General features: G+C 47.1%; 1 protein-coding gene across 6 annotated transcripts in view; it reads right to left on the bottom strand.

Annotated features, from left to right (window-relative positions):
• Nucleotides 1-20,259, bottom strand: part of LOC144114967 (large proline-rich protein BAG6) — a 136,044-nt gene that overhangs the window by 45,101 nt on the left and 70,684 nt on the right. For 3 of the 6 annotated variants that reach the window (XM_077649041.1, XM_077649043.1, XM_077649044.1), the window contains exons 15-18: nt 19,612-19,886; nt 17,238-17,334; nt 11,836-12,017; nt 10,664-10,906 (exon numbers count right to left, since the gene is read on the bottom strand). In XM_077649041.1, the coding sequence (XP_077505167.1) occupies nt 10,664-10,906; nt 11,836-12,017; nt 17,238-17,334; nt 19,612-19,886 (797 nt within the window). Of the gene's footprint in view, nt 1-10,654; nt 10,907-11,835; nt 12,018-17,237; nt 17,335-19,611; nt 19,887-20,259 lie in introns of all 6 variants that reach the window. The other 3 variants (XM_077649039.1, XM_077649042.1, XM_077649040.1) reach the window with 1 other exon arrangement.

Raw genomic sequence — 20,259 nt, 5'->3', positions numbered from 1 at the left:
AGTCTGGAGTTGAAATGAGTGAGTCCAGATAAGTCGGGAGTTGAAATGAGTGAGTCCGAATGAGTCGCGATTTGAAATGAGTGAGTGAGCCTAGATGAATAGTGAGTCTGAGTGAGCCATGAGCCGCTATGGTGGTTGACCCCGGATAAGTGGTGAGTGTGTGAACCCAAGTGAGTTATGAGCCTAAATGAGTTTATGAGTTCACGTGAGCCCGAACCTCTGTGAGTGCGAGTTTGAGCGAGCCCATAGGCTGACCATACCTATGCGAGTGAGCATGAGTTAGCACTTGTGATTTTGCCGAGGTATGCCGACCAGGAGCACACGTGACAGGACGAAGCCCAGATGCGAAAGCGAACACACCGCGGCGGCAACTGTGCTGTGCCGGTCACAAGGAAGGCCCGAAATATGAAAAGGGTGGAAAAGATAAGAATGAAGAACTACCAACATGCCTGAGAAAAGTGCACCGTCAGCAATGCCTTTCGTATTTGCTATGTCATTGGACACCAAGTTCGAAGCCAGTCATACCGCATTGTTTACACCTTTTTATGGCTGAAATTAGATGCGAGGTGAAATGCCAGTTACTTTAGATACTGCGATGAGAAAGCCGGCACTGCAAGGCGTTTTGACATACCGTATTTACTTGAATCTAGGACGATGTTTTTTCAAGAAAACATTGTGTGAAAGTGGGGGGGGGGGGTCGGCTTAGATTCAAGTACCATGGTTTGAACACTAAAGGCCAGGTTGCGCTAGCGGCATGACGGCTCGCCATGCAGGCGGTTCTTCATGCACGCCCGAGGCTCATTTTCGCGACATTCTACGGTAGTTGCACGGTGACGTGGTCGCTCAGGCTCAGCTGCGGATGAGTGGTTCCCACGGTTGCACAGGTGAACCACGTCGTCTGCTTTGTACTGTCCATTGTTCCGAAATCTCGCAGTCCCACGTTCATGCAAGGAGGGTTGTCGAGCCGGCGAGCTTTGACGCCAGCAATAAAGTCCCTGTACCTTCGGAAAAGTACCGCCATACTTCGGAAGAGCACCGCCGCCATCGCGCGCCCGGCCTGAAAGCTTCAACGGGGGCTTTCGAGGGGCGCCGCCGTCGACTTGCTTTCGCCAGCAAAAAGCAAAGAAAAATACAAGCGATTCAGGAGAGGAGATGGCAGAGGAGAGAGTAGATGGCTGTACTTTTCTTATACGCATAGGGAATTCAGCCAGGCAAGGGTGGATTATGTCACGTGATTACGGCGCCGGCGATTGCCATGCACTTTGATACCCCTTCTCTCTTCCTTCCTCCCGCGTGGCGCGGGCACGGAGTTGGCAGTTTTCTGAAAGCGATCGTTCAGTGCAGTCATGTTAGCTGAGTTTTGGAAGTGTCGCGCCTTAAACACATGCTTGCGAAACGCCTGCACCAGCTGTGCTTGAGAAGCGATGGCACCAACCAAGCGGTGTCACTACAGTGCGGCCTTTAAGTGAAAGGTCGCTTTGCACGTGGAGAAAACTTCGAACCTCCAAGCGCAGTGCGAGTTCGGCGTGCAAAAAAAGAATGTACGACAATGGCACAAACAACGGATTGAACTGTTCAGCTGTGCAGCAACCCACTTGGCGTTCACTGAAACAAAAACGGGCAGACACCATGAGGTGGAAGAAGTTGTCGCCGATTTTATCACGGAACAAAGGGAAGCGGGAATGCCCGTGACGACAGAGATTATCCAGGCGAAAGCCAGGAAAGTTGCCAACGTGAAGGGTGTCGCACGAGCCAATTTTAAAGCAAACAGGGTCTGGGCAACGCGTTTTATGAAACGGTTCGGGTTCAGCCTGAGACGACGGACCTCCGTGTGTCAGAAGCTGCCCACTGACTTCGAGGAGAAGCTTGTCAAGTTTCAGTGCTACGTGATGGACAAACGGCGGGAAAAGGGCTAACAATTGGGGCAAACGCCGACCAGACCCCGGTGTTCTTCGACATGCCAATGGCACGCACCGTGAACAAAAAGGGTGCGAAGGAAGTCAAACTTAGGACGGCGGGTTACGAAAAGCAGCAAACGACAGTAATGTTGTGCTGCACCGCCGATGGACGAAAACTCCCCCCATACATAATACTTAAGCACAAGACTCTAACAGCGGGCGAAAAGTTTCCCAGAAATGTTGTTGTGCGCGTTCACGACAAAGGTTGGATGTCCAGCGGCTTGATGGAGGACTGGGTGAAAACGGTTTGGGAACGCCGTCCAGGGGCCGCGTTGTGCAAGCAGTCCTCGATTCCTACCACGGCCATCTGACTGACAGCGTGAAGACCACGCTTTCTTGTGCTTGGACAGACATCGCCATAATCCCTGGTGGCATGACTAGCCAACTCCAACCGCTTGACGTCGCCATTAATAAGCCCTTTAAAGATAGGCTCCGCAAGCACTATACCGACTGGCTTACGTCGGAAGAACATCAGCTCACCCCAACCGGGCGCATCAAGCGTGCTTCGCTTGGCCAGCTGGCAAACTGGATCGCCGCGGCGTCGAATGAAATTCCAGATGAAACAATCATTAGAGCTTCCAAAAAGTGTTGTATTTCAAATGCGATGGACGGAAGTGAGGATGATGCCCTCTGGGATGAACTCGGCAACAAAGAGGACAGCGATGTTCCGGATGATGATGGCGACGACGATGACGAATAAACTTTTATGTACGTGCCTATGAAGTATGCGCTTACGCAATAAAAATACTAGGTTTTCTGCCGGTGAAAGTTTTTTTCATTCGGCCTTAATTCAAGGTAAGTTTTTTTTTTTTTTTTTCTGGCTTCGGACTTTGGAGGGGCCGGCTTAGAATCGGAGTCGGCCTAAATTCGAGTAAATACGGTAGGTGCACTCTTCACTTCGAACAGCACTGCTAATTTCTTGCGCTCACGATCCTGGCGTAGCAGTACGCCTCCTCTGCGTTTCTCCACTCCCTATTCACGTATTAAAACGAAATTACCTGCCTCATAAGAATATCTTAAACCTACGCTCTCTCCAAGGATAGGTGCACCCTGCACCTTTGCGCAATGGCACATCTGGCTGTGCAAGAGGATGTGCTTGCATCTGCTCGCACCCTGTGCTTGCCCATGCCGACTACGCACCTTCATTCATAGCAGTGCAACACACCTTAGAAATTGTGGGTACCGCGTCCTCTGACTGGTATACAAGGGCGTGCCGTGTTCCACTTCCGGCACGTACACGGTGCCTTTGCTGATATCTTTAGACATTCACGCAATGGACGACTCGGGCCATACATTTCTGCGGCAGTGGTACTAATGCGTGATCACGCGTGCGCAGTCCAATCACTTGATAGTATGCTGCACAAATGAGGTCGGAGAGATAGCAGCATCAGATACAACGTGTCTGAAATTTCAGCCACGGTTGCACACTGAACTCTGGGATGCATGCAGAATAGGTGAGCAATTTTTATATTTAGAGGGGTTGGGACAACAAATTTTTAGGCCATAGTAAGCTTGTTATGGGCTTCTTCTGTATGTAAGGTCACTCAGGTGAAGTATTGTATGCAACAAGCGCTTAAAATGTATTTTAATAGAGCTCCAAAGAGTCCCTAAGTGCTCTTTCTCACAATGGAGGCCCATCGCTAGTGCTATAGGTAGTGACGTAGAGCCCTGGGAACAATATCAGTGAATAGCAGTGACAATACAACACAGTAATGTGACGTACTATGAACAGCGACGCGTGACATCGGCGAGGTGCTGCTTCGGCGACTCAGCCGTCAGTGTGCTGATCGGCAGATATTCCGTTGCTGACGCACCAGCCGGCATCTTATATCAGCAGATGAGCGAAACCTTTACGTCAATGAGACGATCGCAAAACGAGCGACTACATTTCGTATGTTCACCCTTCGGCTCACCTGCAATATGGAGAGGCCTAGCGAGTCCTCTGGGTTCGCATGTGTAATGTCAGTGATTGTGGAGAGCGAGTTCAAAAGTTTTAGCGGATACATATGATCATCGGGCGTAGTTTTGGCAACAGTGACCTAAAATCGAGGATTGTTTACATCTTAGGACACAAATACATCAAGCGGGAAGAGGCACTGCTAGGCGGTGTGACCCAGCCTGTTGATCAATGCTGCAGGCGACCGCAGCGGCAGCTACGGTCGTCGGCGTCGCTTGAGGGCAACAAATTAAGCCATTTTGTTTATCTCAAATGGGTGCTGAACATACCTCTAGATAAACCTATTTAAATTGAAGTACTGGACACACCGGAAAAAGCAAAAAAGCAGTTACAATGAGTCAGAAACGCCGGTCCTACGCATTGTCAACAACCTGGCTAGAAGCATTCCCCAGGCTGGCGTTCGCATTCTTCGGCGATTCTTACAAAATTATCGCACTGCGCAAACAAGCAAACCCGCAGCCGGCGCAAAAGAGATGAGCTTGCTTAACCTAAGTGGAACGCAGCTTGCAATTCATGCCAAACTAACGTATGTAAACAAAAGTAGTGCCGAGATGCAGTCGTCGTCATGGGCGCATTCCTGGAGGAGCTACGTACCCGTGCGGTTAATTCTAAACCCTGTACAAATGTCTGGAGGCATTCATATAGCGAATACATGGACTGTTTGCTAAACTAGCACCAGATATTGTAATCAGCAGCCACGGGACCCTGAGCATGCGGTCTCGCAGCACGGCGGTGCGAAGTGAAGACAGAGATGGGTATTGGTCGGTAGGAAAAGTGAGGCATCGTGTCGCTGTAATGTGACCAGTGTCAGCTACGGGCCACCAACACACATCCACTGAGCATTGGCGTCGGCATGGCAAAGCAAAATAAAATGCTGAAACCGCGTTGGCATACGCAGTATGGCGATTAAGATCGGCCGAAGTGAGGTGCTTGGTTTCAGGACTCAGTGTTGTTCCGCGCTCGCTTGGCTTTTCTCAGCATATTGCAATACCGACCAAGTTTGTCGGCACATGATTTCGAAAGGCACTGCTATGCACAGCACCTGTACGAGAGCAGATGACGCAGCAACATGAGCATCATAACTTTTGGGGCCCATGTGACTAGGGTTGCTGCTCTTCCCTGATCGCGACGTCGCAGCGCACCCTGGCACTCAGAAACCGAAACTTAAATCGGTCAGTATAAATAATGCAATAAAAAATTATTTACTGCATTTATATGAAAGAAGATCACCGCCGCCGTGCACAAGCTCACCGCTCGAGGCCAGGGCATCCTCAGCAAGCCGCGCTGCGACTGTACAACGTCACAGGATTGGGGGCAGCACTCTACGCGTTGCCGCTCGTCTCGGTGCGCAAACCGTGCTGGAGAAAACTGGAGCTCCAGCACCGCAAGTCCCTGCGCGTGTGCCTCGGCCTGCCGAAAAATCCCCAGTGCACCGCAACACTGGCCGAGGCAGGAGCGTGGCCGCTACAGCTCCAAGCAGCGCGCAGGGCGCTGCATCACATAGACCGGCTACATCGCGCACCGGATGGCGACTCGCTACTGCAGCTGATGCGCACGCACCCACGCTCACGAATGGGTGCGAACTGCAGGAATACGAGCGCCTAACAGAAGCCCCCCCCCCCCCCTACGGCCCCTGCCTGCCCTGGCCTGCTGCCTCGGAGATACAGCGAGAGATCGTCGGCATCGCGGGAAAGCGGAGCACACCCCTGTGCGCTGTGCAGCAGCTGACCAGAGCCGTCATACACGAGGAGCTTCAGGACCATCTCCTCGTGTACACCGATGGCTCAGTGGTCCGCGACAGGCACTCCCTCGCAGCGGCGGCTACCATACCCGCCCTACGTCTGCACAGCCAGACACACGCCACCTTCCTGGGCTCCTCCACCATGGCGGAGCTGATGGGGATCCAGCTGGGATTGGACCTGCTGCTCTCCATCGCCCCTCCGCCACCCAGGAGTGCTCTGCTATGCGACTCCTGCACCGCCCTCACCCGCCTGCGGCCGTGGTACTCCACTAGTGTGCGACATTCGCGCAAGCATAGAGTGCCTAGCGCAGAAAGGATGCGTTGTGCATCCACTGGAGCACCTGCTCCTTCGCTGTGCCGCGTTCGCTGACGCTCGTCGTGATATGCTTGCGGCCTAAAGGGCGCTGGGCATACTCCCAGACTCCCTCAAGACGCTATTGTGGTTGCATGGCAGAGCGCACACCCGTGAGCGAACCATGGTGAGCCTCTGTGCATTTCTCGAACAGACGGGCTTGACGTCCAGTCTGTTTTGCGCCAGGTAGTGACGCGCAGTGACCGAACGTTCCGCGTGCACTACCTAGGACGATTAACAGCTGGGCACCCCACCCTAGCTGTTGTGTGCAAAGTGTTGTGCACGTTTTTATTTTTATTTTTTCCTTCTTGACTGTACACGTGCACAACCTGGACAACCTCATTGTTACCCTTTGTAAATAGTGCATATATGACCACTCCCTATGTCCTTCCTTGCTGTCCCCTCACCTCTTTCATTTCACTTCTTCATACTGCCTGCTATCCTTTATTTCCGCTGCCCCAGCTCAGGTGCCGCCGCCACAGTGATGGCAGATGCCGGGGTTAGAGAAAATCTTTTAACTTCGATTTTTATTATTATTTTTAATAAACACTTACTACTACTACTACTACTTATATGAATGGCGCAGCGTGTATCATGTGTCCTGGGGCAATACGCAACGTCTGAAACAAAGAACACGCAAACCAACAATTTGGCGTGTCGAAAACCGTCACGCCTTACTTAGCTGCTCTAAAAATGAAGCCTAGAATCAGCACTTGTAAAGAATTGCAAGGTAAGGGCTTGAGGCTATGATGCTTAGAGCACTTTGGCTTTCTGCAGAACATTGCCTAACGCAAACTTGAAAGTATATATTTTGTAGCGACAGCTACATTACGCTAGCATTTCGAGCCTTCAGCGTGGCGGTGGCGGTGCTGTCACACAGTCACATGGAGCGGAGCAGCTGCTGGAGGCGCGGTGCGCCGGTGAAACCGAGTGGGGGGTGGGAGTGGAGAGGGGGAGAGAGTGAATCACGTTAGGGACGAGGATGTAGAAAGAACGCCCAAGCGAAACGGAGCGGCGAAAGGCTGACTTTGCAATTCGACTGACAGAGTTCCATTCGGCCAGCTGTAGCTATTGCGTCACTCCAGGTTTAACCAGAGCTAAACCACAGCCATTGTTATCCTGTTTCATTTTTTATTTTAGCTGCCTTAGTGAATTCTGCAAACTCCGTCGTTCAGCGTATGTATTCAGTGCTAGTGAAATGCTTTTTTTTTTACTACATTTCCGGTAGCAAACTATTCACTTCATTTCTAAACTATTTGAACCAAATAACTATTAACTTTGTGTTCGCTTCGAACTGACAATTTACTATTCACACGTGCCTAAGAGCTATATATTCGAAAAAATTACCTCAAGCCACGGAGTAAGGTAGGTAGCAGTGCCAAATCTGGCACATCGCAATGGATTCGGCAGTGCAATTTTGCTAAACGAAAGCTCCTAGCGCACGTTCAGCACTCAGCGTTGCACTGTACTCTCTCCTTACGTTCCTTTTCGCTTGCCCTGTGCACACTTTCCCCTTTCACTACACTCTTTGCAGAAATAACCACACCGATGGACTGCGTGTAGACACTGATGCAAAACGAAGTGCCTTGGCAACCAGCAGCACAGCAGATGCAGGCGACATGCTACGAAGCAGACGAAAACCATGACACATGCTTGAATAGGGGACAGAAAGCATCTGGCACCTCAGAAATCAGTGCCACCGGAGCGCAGTGCAGCAGGAATGTCCAAACAGCACCAAAACCAAACCCAGGTGCCACTTATCAGATACCCCGCTAAGCTTCCTCTAGTGTAGCAAAATCGATTTCCTCTTATCAGCAGAGTTAATGCTCCTGTCTACCTTACCCTGTGCATCTGGCTTTGAAAAGCTTCCCAGATTCCTGTGGTTTGTTGACTTGCCCACTGGCCTTGAGGTTTTTTATCAAGGACTGAGTCACTGATCGCCGATTGCACGGTACACACCGCGAGCAGTGAGCAGCAATGCGCAGACTTCACATCGCCGAAATCGTGATCGCTGATCATGCGGTACACACTGCGAGCAGCGAGCGGCCCTTACATCGCTGATATCGCAATCGCTAATCACGCGGTAAACCGCGAGCAGTGATCGGCGGTGCGCGACCCTGACATCGTCGAAATCGCGATCGCTAATCGTGCTGTACGCACTGCGAGCAGTAGCGGCGATGCGCAGCCTTCACATTGCCGAAATCGTGATCGCTGATCATGCGGTACACACTGCGAGCAGCGAGCGGCCCTTACATCGCTGATATCGCAATCGCTAATCACGCGGTACACCGCGAGCAGTGAGTGGCCCTCACATCACTGATCGTGCGGTACGCACCGCGAGCAGTGGTACCGCACGATCAGTGATCGGCGGTGCGCGACCCTCACATCGCCAAAATCGCGATCGCTGATCGCGCTGTACGCACTGCGAGCGTAGCGGCGATGCGCAGCCTTCACATTGCCGAAATCGTGATCGCTGATCATGCGGTACACACGGCGATCAGCGAGTGGCCCTTACATCGCTGATATCGCAATCGCTAGTCACGCAGTACACCGCGAGCAGTGATCGGCAGTGCGCGACCCTCACATCGTCGAAATCGCGATCGCTGATCGCGCTGTACGCACTGCGAGCAGTAGCGGCGATGCGCAGCCTTCACATTGCCGAAATCGTGATTGCTGATCATGCGGTACACACTGCGAGCAGCGAGCGGCCCTTACATCGCTGATATCGCAATCGCTAGTCACACGGTACACCGCGAGCAGTGATCGGCAGTGCGCGACCCTCACATCGTCGAAATCGTGATCGCTAATTGCGCTGTACGCACTGCGAGCAGTAGCGGCGATGCGCAGCCTTCACATCGCCGAAATCGTGATCGCTGATCATGCGGTACACACTGCGAGCAGCGAGTGGCCCTTACATCGCTGATATCGCAATCGCTAGTCACGCGGTACACCGCGAGCAGTGATCGGCAGTGCGCGACCCTCACATCGTCAAAATCGCGATCGCTAATTGCGCTGTACACACTGCGAGCAGTAGCGGCGATGCGCAGCCTTCACATCGCCGAAATCTTGATCGCTGATCATGCGGTACACACTGCGAGCAGCGAGCGGCCCTTACATCGCTGATATCGCAATCGCTAATCACGCGGTACACCGCGAGCAGTGAGTGGCCCTCACATCACTGATCGTGCGGTACGCACCGCGAGCAGTGATCGGCGGTGCGCGACCCTCACATCGTCGAAATCGCGATCGCTAATCGCGCTGTACGCACTGCGAGCAGTAGCGGCGATGCGCAGCCTTCACATCGCCGAAATCGTGATAGCTGATAATGCGGTACACACTGCGAGCAGCGAGCGGCCCTTACATCGCTGATATCGCAATCGCTAATCACGCGGTACATCGCGAGCAGTGAGTGGCCCTCACGTCACTGATCGTGCGGTACTCACCGCGAGCAGTGATCGGCGGTGCGCGACCCTCACATCGTCGAAATCGCGATCGCTAATCTCGCTGTACGCGCTGCGAGCAGTAGCGGCGATGTGCAGCCTTCACATCGCCGAAATCGCGATTGCTGATCGCGCGGCACGCACCGCGAGCAGTGAGCGGCCCTCACATCGCCAAAATCCATATCGCTAACCGAGCGGAACGCACTGTGAGTAGCGTGGCCACATGGCCATGAAAAAATCCCATCAGCCGTAAACTGATCTGCGTGCATGCAATTTCTATGCTTCTGGATATAAATTGTTTGTTTGGATGACACGAATTTTATAGCGACTCCGTGAGATTCGTTTCACCGAGATTCTACTGTACATGTTAGGGCATTTTATATCAAGAAATAAGGAGATCGTATCACTGATATTTTGCAATCGTACATGAAAGTGAATTTGTTTTATGCATTTCTGCAACCATGAGATGACTGCGATCTGCAGATTAGCATGGGAAAAAATACATGTATATATATAAAAAAGACTTGCAATCAAATAAAAATTGTTGGAAGTTGGCACTTGCCCCGTCCGCCCACTTCATCCATGTCTTTGGTTTGTGCTCCTGTTTTTTCATCAAGTATGAACCAACAAGCCCAGCAACATGTACTGTTTGAAGAGCAGTCACCAGGAATGCTTGCCATATAAATGTGAATAAAAAGTGCTAGCTGGCAGACAATGCAAGGAGTGATCCATACTAAGTGCAGTTCCTCACCCTCTGCAAGGTGGCAAATCTGCTTTACTTCACGGCCAGTAGCTCTAAGTAGAAGTACCAACTGCACTAGTCTAGTCCTGGGCAAAATTTTGTGGGAGAATAGAGAGCAGAAGGAAAAAAAATTGCAATTTTGCAATAGTGCTGCATTGCCTTGCAACCCAGTCAGGTTGTATTCGTTCCAGCAAATGGAGAATGAATGTCTCCTCACACGTTCGGGCTTTTCAGTGAATTGGCTAGCCTGACTGCACAGAAATAATTTTCTGGCCACTCTCATCCCATAAAATTGTGTTTCACCACAGTGCACGCTACTTCAGCTTGTGTATGTAGTTTCCCATTTCGGTTGCCATGCTAGCTTTGTGGCATACATCACAGCAAATCTTGCAGCAGCAAAAAAAAAGTATAAAGTTACAGTGCTCAATTATGTACAGTGTCCACATTACATAAAGAGGACACACATGTAATACCCTGGATGCGGAGCTCTCAAGGGTCCTGCGGGACCTAGGAACTGGCCTCTCCGAGGCAGAGGTGGATGCTGCAGTTGGTCCACTTCTGGCCTCCTTGTCCCGGGCCTCTGCACTTGCTGGCTGCTTCTCCGCTTGCTGCTGCTGCTGAACAGCTGTTGCTGAGCTTGGCCCTTGCTGTGCCGAGCCCGAAGAAGAGCCAGACCAGAGGGAACCACTACCGCCTAAGCGCCGGTTCTGCCCCAACTGCAAGTTCAATGTGAAAAACCATGCTGCGTTATATAACTGGAGGTATGCAACATGTTCATTTTGTTAAATAAGTGCAGTGCAGATGTAGAAACAGGAGCCTGCAAACAATGATAAAAAAGCTTGCAATATGTGTTCCATTTATTTTCATGAGGCTGTGAACATACACAGCCAGCAATATAAAAAAAAATGTTTGCTCACACAGTGCAAGCTTTACCTTCTGCCTACTTCTTGAATTTACTTTGGGCACCTTGAACTTAGCATTTTTTTCCCTCCGCACTTTACAAATTGTGCCACAGTGCCAAAAATGGCACTCTGGCTCCTTGTGCCTGAACAAAGCCAGACCAGACGGCTCACTTGACGGCCCTGCTGCCTTACTTCCCCGCGTGATCGGTCTCGAATTATGGCTGTCACACGGCCATGGAGGTCCGTGCTGCCAAGAGGGACAGCCAAAGGACAACGGTTGTCCAGGCTCTGTCGGCGACGTGTTGATCTGGCCAACAGCTGCGATGACATGTGGGTCAAAGGTAAACATGTCTGCTTCCCTCTCTGTACACCAGCTTGCCTAGACAATAACACACCCTCAGTTAAGGCTGTGGTAGTCATTTCCACAAGCATTAAGCAATGATTGTGAAAATTAGCACCCATGTGTAGAAAAACTGCAATCTGCTATTAACTATTTAAATGTTGAATAGTGTGCATCTTATGACTTGGAAGCATGTAGTGGCTACACCTGAAAGTCACCACACATTGAGAAAGTTTGAAGGCCAACAGATTTACCTTTGGAGGGCCAGGTTACACTAGAAGACACTCTTTGACTGATGTTTCAGATATGCCAATTTTTTCTTGCCCCTTTGGCAGGGAAGGGAGAATGAAAAGGAACTAAACAACAGAAAAAGAAAGTAAGGCACGAAGGCCCCGCTCAATACCTCTGCAGGGACAGTGTTGGTCCCAGTTGTAGCTGTAGTGGGGCCATTGCCTCTGTAGACCAGGGGAGTCTGGCGCATGGACATGTGGCGGCTCCGGCCTGGCATCATTCCAGCTAGAGTGGCTCTTGGTCGGCTCCCGCTACTCTCACTGCTGCTTCCTTGGCCCATGTGCATGTGCTGGCCTGTAAGGAAAAAAAAAAAAAAAAAAACATCTGCTTGCACCCGAATCCATTCTCAGGCATGCCCTAACAACAATGGACAAGCTATTTAGAGCAATAGAACTAGAATACAGTAGACTCCCTTTAAGATGAACTTGAAAGGACCAAGATAATTTGGCTATCTTATAAATGACTCAAAAAAGACTGAGCAAACAAGGTGCTACAATATACAGTTGCTGAGAGACACCTCAGCCTCTGTGGGAACCAGAAAATGGTTCGAATAATCAAACAGTCTGACAAAATCTGTGAACTAAAAAAAAAAACCACTTTTCCGAAAAAAAAAAACAGCTATAATATTCTAAAACACTATTCTTCTTACACTGGTGTTCTTATCCAAAAATTCATCTTAGCAGGAGCCTGTACTATAAAGCCCTGTTGATACATTGAAAAAAAAAAAAAAAATTGCGGGAAAACCGTACTATCTGGGAAAATTGTTGAATGAGGTACAAAGGCATTTATTGACAATTTCTTTCCATAACAATGTCGACTAGCATTTATTGGCAAAAGATCTGAACAGATCCTTTTCTAGCACTTGCAGAATTTTGCCTAAAACTTTTTTTATTTCTGGCGCAATCCTAATCATAATCATCATGAAAGTGTTTTTTTGTGGAGTCTAAATATACAATAGAATCTGAATAGCTCAACTAGAATAAAAGTTATAAGGAGTTTTGTGGTTTTAGTTGGGCTCTTCATTGCAGGCTTTTAGCTAAAAAATTAAGTATTAGAAATATATACAGAACTGCATAAGCCAAGATGCAATTTGTGTGGTGATACTGTACTCTTTTTACACTTGCCTCAGTAAAAATGCATTTAAAAAATACTGTATTTACACGATTGTAACTCGAGCCCCCCTCCATCACATTTAAGAAAAACATTTAAAAACTTGGAGGTCATTTACGATTGTCCTTTAATAAAAGAACGCGATAGCACTATCCTGCAGCCTCCGCATACCGCCAGCAGCTAACGGCTGCCACACGCGGGCACGCCCAAAGGCACATTCCAAAACGAAAATGTATTAATTACTGGACTACTCGTCAATCAACTGGACTATTCGTGCTATCAACGTGATCGCTGCTGTGGTCCCACAGCTTGTCGTTCCAACATCGTCGTGCAGCGAAATCCCACACTTCGCAGCCACATCACGACATCGCGTGGAACAGCTGATATTCTTCCTCGCTGCAGCTGCCACACCTGTATCACCCATTACGAACATCGAATTTGCGGCCCGGCAAGCAGTTGTCCGTTTCATCGGCGTAAAGAATGACAGCCATCTTGAATGTAGCCGTGAACGAACGCCGGTGGCTTACCAAACCCGCAGCACAAATGACGAATAACGAAGCACTACATCACAAACTTGTGAAACGCGGCCGCCAGTAATCAAATGCGCTAGAGCCAAAGAGAAACTACGCGTGAGCGACTCTTCCGTCGGCTACCGACACCCCCCGGCACCGCTGCAGTTCCGAGTTGTGGTGCCACCACGACTGGAACAGCGGCCCTTTCATCAACTATTGACGCTCCCTTGAGCGCCGAGTGCGCGGTTGAAAGTAAACAAACAAAAAAACTTGGACGACACCTATTAACAGTAGAACGCGAATGCGTTATCGGGCCGCCGCCACTTATCAGCAATTGCAATCTGCAGCCACGTGTGGGGAGTGGGACGGTGCTGGTTCGCTATTTATCGACCGCCACCATCGGTCTCCGCATGTGGGGTGGGGATGCCTGTTCTGCGTGTCGACATAGCAGCTGCTCAAGGCCAGCACCAAGAGCGATGCGTTGCAGTTGCACAGCAAGAATGCAACCACGCTGTAGCATGCCCAATGTCTCGTTTGTCTCGCCTTTATTTAAGGTGCGACGCTTTGGTTTCGATTTTAAGTCGATCCCCCAACTTTGGATTTTCAAATTTTGAGACATAGGTCGACTTACAATAGTGTAAATAAGGTATATACATATATGAATAGGACATACAAATGGTTTGGCTGGTAATTTAGGAACACAACGAATTTAATTTAATGTATAAAGTAAAAGCCAGTAAAAATAGCATCATCGCATAGCTCTACTACTCCAGAATAAATTGATAACAAGCTCATTTCAGTTGCACAAGGCAAACCAGAGAAAAAGCCTGTAAGGCAGAAGCTATTTGTAAAATCACAAATGGCGATAGAGAGACCTGAACTCTGTGTACGCTTAATGAATTGCGGGAAATTGGCTGCAGAGTTGACAGCGATGCTCTGATGCCATCTTAGTGTCAAAACGAGACAGCACTAAACATGATTTCAAATGGCAGCAAAAACGGTGGTGGTAGAGAAGTGATTTCAGAATTGCGAGCATTTGAATTGGAACATCATTTCGAAGCTCAAGCTTTGTTTTTCAAACGCGCATCTTTGAAAATTAATTTTATTTCGTACTTTGGGATTGCTTTGCACATGGATATTTTGTGACGATATAGTCTGAAGTATGTATTTAGTACGAAAAACAGTTTTTTGAAAAATCACCTTTCTCGCAATTTTTTGCAACCTCAAGACCCACATCCCCTTAAGATGACAGAACAGACCGTCAGCTTATGGTGTACGGTGGCGTTGCTCACACATCAAAACAAAAAAATGGGTACATAACCAAGACTGCTAGACTTCTAGCACTAACGTAGCTTGACTTCGTCTGCACAGCCATTGAAATTACTGCCACACAACCGCTATGAACTTGTCAGCTTAAAACAAAGCACTTCACTTCACCCAAAAAAGCTCTGATTAAGGTATGAGGCCCCTTTGCGGGAATGTTTTTTAACAGCCGATACAAACAGCAAATTAACAATCTAGAGCAGAAGAAAAACACCTTTATTTTTAACTGAAAAAAAAAAGTGCTAAATATAAATCTCACACCAGCAGTCATAACTTCAATTTAAGTCACCTCAAGGCAAATTGCTTTCGTACTTATATACGTAAAGGTATGAGCTGTGCAATGAACCAGAATAATTGTGATATCATTACTTGTCACTGCATAATAGTGGAATGACCAAAAACAATGGTTTTCTACTAACATCTTTTTGAGAAAAAAATGCAGCAATAACACAATAACTGCACAATTCACTTATTGCGGTTCATTGCAAAGCTAGATATATAAGAAATAAGTCTACAAAGTTTCAATTAAAACTATTATGCACGAATAAAGTTATGATTTCTTCCGTAAGAAGGAATGGCAACAAATTGAGTTTCTGGAAAAATGACAAAGAACATCGAGAATAACTAAATTGTTATAAAGCAATGTCCAGGAGGGTTAAAATCCATCACATTTGTAGCTTAGCTCCTCAGAAATGTTTTCAGATAAGTTGCTGATCACCTGTCACAGGCAAGCTTTGTGTATGTAGACCAGGCTTTGATCCCACTGCACTTCAAAATGTCTACCATCCCTCTGTTGGCACTGTTGAAATTACATACATCATTATCATCATCAGCCTGACTACACCCACTGCAGGACAAAGGAAACTTATACCAGGTGTCCCAGCTAACTTGAGCCAAGGGTTAAAAAATCAATTATTAGAGGCAGGCGAGTGAAACCAGTTGCATATTGGTGACAGCCATCTTGCGCACCACAGGCAATTTTGTTGTTTCAAAAATAATTAATAATTTAACTAAGCTTAATTATCTAAATGAATTAATATTGGATTTCGACAACAAATTGCATTTGAAGAGTTGTCGAGCACTTTCAGAAACCCTCATTCCACCATTTACAATAAGGAAATCCTCACGTGCATCCTTTTTTCCCAGCTCCATAGAAAGCCCGAGAAATACAAAATAAACCACGAGACTAACGCACTTGTGCACCATGATCGTGCTACTCTCAAGCATGGTTTGAGCAAACAAAATCGCTGCAACCTTGACTTGAAGGCCCCGCAGCAGCGGCAGGCCGACATGTTGGCGATAGCAACTCGCACCGTCATGTGTGCCACTGGCCGACACAGACGAGAAATTTTTATCCTGTGCGGCCGATTCCCCTAATTTAAATCGGACTAAATGTCCCGGCTCCTGCCTTTTTTGTTTGTTTTTTTTGAACTCAACGCTGAAGATAGGAGCAGTCAACCAACGCGTGGAGTGCCTTTCAGCCAGTCCTGCGTCGGCTTGCCGCCCTGGCATCGACGGAGTAATACGTAAATCAAAGAGTCCATGCGTACTTTTATTTCCGTGGGCCAAATTTGCAGTTTTGTTAACTGTGAATGAAAATATTTATTCACAAAAACCTAAAAATCAAAATAAAAGCAAAAACGAAGCCGCCACGGGACTGGCTGAAAGGCATTGGCTGAAGGGCTCTACGCATTGGTTTACTCCTCCTACCTTCAGAGTTGAGTTCAAAAAAGGGCAGGAGCAGACGTTTAATTCGATTTAAATTAGGGAAATCGGCCGCACAGGACAATAGTTCGAAGTTTGTAAAAATGCTTGGAACGTGTAGATCGAGTTCCAGAGGTAAAAAGAAGAGTTCAGGTTCCTGTTTAGTGCACCTTTAAGGACCATCGGTTATCTTGCATTTGCATTACATACCTTGCACCAAGCCCATTTCTTCCTCTTGATTTCAACTAGGATGTCATTAACCCATGCTTGATCCCTGACCCACTCTGCCCTCTTCCTGTCTCTTAACGTTACACCTATCATTTTCCTTTCCTTAGCTCGCTGCGCTGTCCTTAACTTAAGCTGAACCCTTTTCGTTGTCCTCCACGTTTCTGCCCCGTAGGTGAGTACCGGTAAAACACATCTGTTACATAGTTTTCTCTTCACAGATATCGTTAAATGCCATTTATGAACGAAGAGAACCTGTTAAATTAATTAAATGTATTCCTTGTGCTTTCTAGTGCCTAGCTATATGTCAATGTCTGTATTAGTGTGGTTACTTTTTCATTGTTTCTTCAAATAAGAATAGCAAATTTCATCAGGTTTGGTCAAAAATACTAAAAAAATTAAGAGCCATGTGCCATTTTAAAGCAAAACCTTTAGTTTCAGTTTTGCAAGATGCGCAGAGCGTAACAACTTTGGCTGCATCTTTGGAATGGTGTTAATTAAATCGATTTTTTTGTTGTAGTTCATTCAGAAATGAATGAGCACTTTCATGAAACAAAATATAAAAAATTCGTATTTTTCCCCCAAGAATATCGAGTTTTAAAAGTGGCTTTATACCTCTACAGGTTTTACAATAACTTACGTTGCAACACCAGGTGAGGTTGATGTAGAAGAGCAGTCATCAGTCCATTCAACATTTGGTGCAATTGATCATCATGCTGATTTGCAGATTGTGGTGCCTGCAATTGAATGTACATGCACTGTAACGAAGCAGCGCAATACAAAAAGAAAAAAAAAAGAACCAAGTGCACATTTGAAAGCCTCAAGAACAAACAAGTATGTACGGCATGTCAACGAAATGCATTTGGCCTAATTGTTCTGCCATGTGCAGGTGCTTACTTTTAGTCCAACTAGAGGGACAATGAATTCACTCAAGGACCAATAAAATATCATTATCATCCAAAACGAATGAAATTCATATTTGCATTCATGCAGATCTGTTTATGGCTGACAGGATTTATTTACAGCCATGCGCCACTGCTCACTCACTGCATCGACGATGTCCAGGCAGCACTGAGTCCTCGGGAGAGCGGTTGCTGCTCGCGTGTTTGTATCATTCACACTGATGCTGGAGAGTATTTGGAACGTCCAAATTTCTGCCCACTGTATATGATGTATTTCGGCCAGGAAATTTTATGAATTCATATCTTCCAGAAATTCATATCAACCATTAATTGTATCACCGAGATTCTACTGTATATAAAGCAGAGCTATGCTATCTGAGTGCTTACACAGCATTCCTTCCCTTTGCAACAAAAAAAATGTCAAAAATAAGGGGGAAAGTGGCCTTTAAATCGCGAAAAACAGGCAAGAAATTAAGTTTTTTTTTATTATTGTATCTCTCACCCGCTTTATTTGCTGGCCCTAAGTTGCACTACTAAAATCCAGGTACTCTAAAAAAAAAAGTTTTGAGCACTGTGGTGGCACTGCATATCGAGAAAAGGCAAAAAAAAATATAATTTTTCTCCGCTCACGTTATCCGACTAGATGCTATATTTTGACTCCGTATGTTTTGTTGCACTCTCAGAACTCTGCTCTATGCGATGAAAATCTTGCGTTTTCATTTTGATGTGGAACTGTGGATTTTTAGTGTGACATCTTGTTTACTAAGAGTTAAGACACATCTATGCCAAGTGCTTTGTAAATAGTGAGAAAAATATTTGTGCCATGGAAGAAAAAAGAACAGTTAAGCCTGGATATGACGAAGTTTAAAAAGTCCAGGATTTTCATTTCATCCAGGTTTTCATTACATGGAATTTTCACAAGAAAACAAAAAGAACAAAGCAGAACGGAAACTGAAATAAGAAATAGATGTAGGTGAAATCCCCTTGAAAATGTTTACAGAAAACCCCATTACTCTAATTCATAACCACGGAGAAACGTTCCGCGATCGCGCAGATAGCGCGACTTCGCACAACGCCACTACGAGATGGGTAGGAATAGAGGGAGCGGCTGGGGCACTGCGACCGAGCTTGGTCATGCCACCGCCGTAGACCAGCTGCAGAGGTACAAGGTTCTTTCCGCACGTTCCCCCTCTACACTTCAATGAGTGCATTTCTTGAGTAAATTGGTGCTCAGCACCTGTTAGTAGGCAGACGCAGTCTCACTGTGCATCTGTAATCTCAGTCAGCATAAGACAGTCATTTCGGCATCGGACAACTTCCACTGAGCAGAACTCCACATCAGGCGCCGATAGGTTTTCAAGAAAACGAGTTTTTCAGTTTTCTCGCATGGCTCTGGACACATCAATATGGGACCTTAGCTTTGTATCTGCTTCTATTATCCGCTATGCCAGCACAGCCATGAATCTAGCAATAATATTCAAGTCATTTAGTAGACTGTAGACAAACATTTAAGAGTTTCTGCGAGGAACTTTGGCTCACATCTGCCAACATTCAGACTACACTTGTGAGTGTGCGATGTCAGATTACACTTGAGAGTATGAGAACAGAATGCTTTATTTCTTTTTTTATTAATCGAATGGCAAACGATATCACCTCAGTGATGGCAGTGAATATGTTTATATGCTAGCTCAGGCCTCTAGAAGTTGCAAAAGGCTCTTAGGCTATCACTAGCCGAGCTCAAAGCACACCATTTTCACAGAACAGTGATGCAGGCATTAATGCAGAAGCAGGAAAACTAATACACTTGACTCGCATTAAAATAGGACTAATTTTTATTTATTTATTTAACAATACCGTCAACCCTCGTGAGAGTGTTCTTGCAGAGATTTAATTCCAATTAATGTTATGAGCCCATCAACGTCAAGAGTATTAAGAGACTCAATTAATTCGAGCAATGCAGAATTTAAATTTTTGATTACCTCGAGTTCAAGATATCAATAGTTAACTGTACGTACTGTCTATTGCAAAAGTTTACACTTCACGGTGCCTTTCATCCCAAAGGTACCCCGAAGTCACAATTTTCTATGCAGAGGTGCCTGCAAAGCTATTTACCTGTGTAGATCCCTGCTGTGTAGCCCTGGAGCTCTGGCTATTACTGCCCATCGGATACGTTGAAGCTGCTTGACTGTGCGCCCAGACTGAATTGCAAGGAAGGCATGGATCAAATGAGCTACCCAGTGCACCGCCAAGGGTAGAGCTCAGTGGAAAACTCAGTGGGGACAGGCCTCGGAATGGCCCTGGAGATGCACGTGTACCCGTCGTGCCCGATGAAGTGGTCACTGTTGCTGCTCCTGTTGTCTGTGCCCGAGCCTGGGAGCTTCCTGAACCTGCATAGCGAGATTCAGTAGCAGACTTTAAACCCCTTGATAAAACAGCTCATACTGTAAGAAGGCTACATGCTCTATGTCACAGAGTATGCTTACAGAGCCCATGACCGGCACTTCCTTTCGTTCAGAGCGCACAACGTATCAGTGTACCAAATGACATTGGTATTTGAGTGGCTGCAATCAATGTAGATAAGCAACATACTGCTAACAATATGGTTTTGACAAGAGAAGTAATGACGATGTTTCTTCAGCTAACACCTAAAGAGAAAATTCCAATTACATGTATGGGCACATGCGCTACAAAAAGGAGACATCTATGAGGAAGCTAGGAAGATGCGCTGCAATTCCCTGGTGCCCTGAAAAGGGATATTTG

Source organism: Amblyomma americanum, chromosome 1 (genome assembly GCF_052857255.1).
Source record: "Amblyomma americanum isolate KBUSLIRL-KWMA chromosome 1, ASM5285725v1, whole genome shotgun sequence".
Lineage (NCBI taxonomy): Eukaryota > Metazoa > Arthropoda > Arachnida > Ixodida > Ixodidae > Amblyomma > Amblyomma americanum.
Note: the sequence above shows the minus strand (reverse complement) of the source record. Positions and strands in the feature narration are given on the sequence as shown.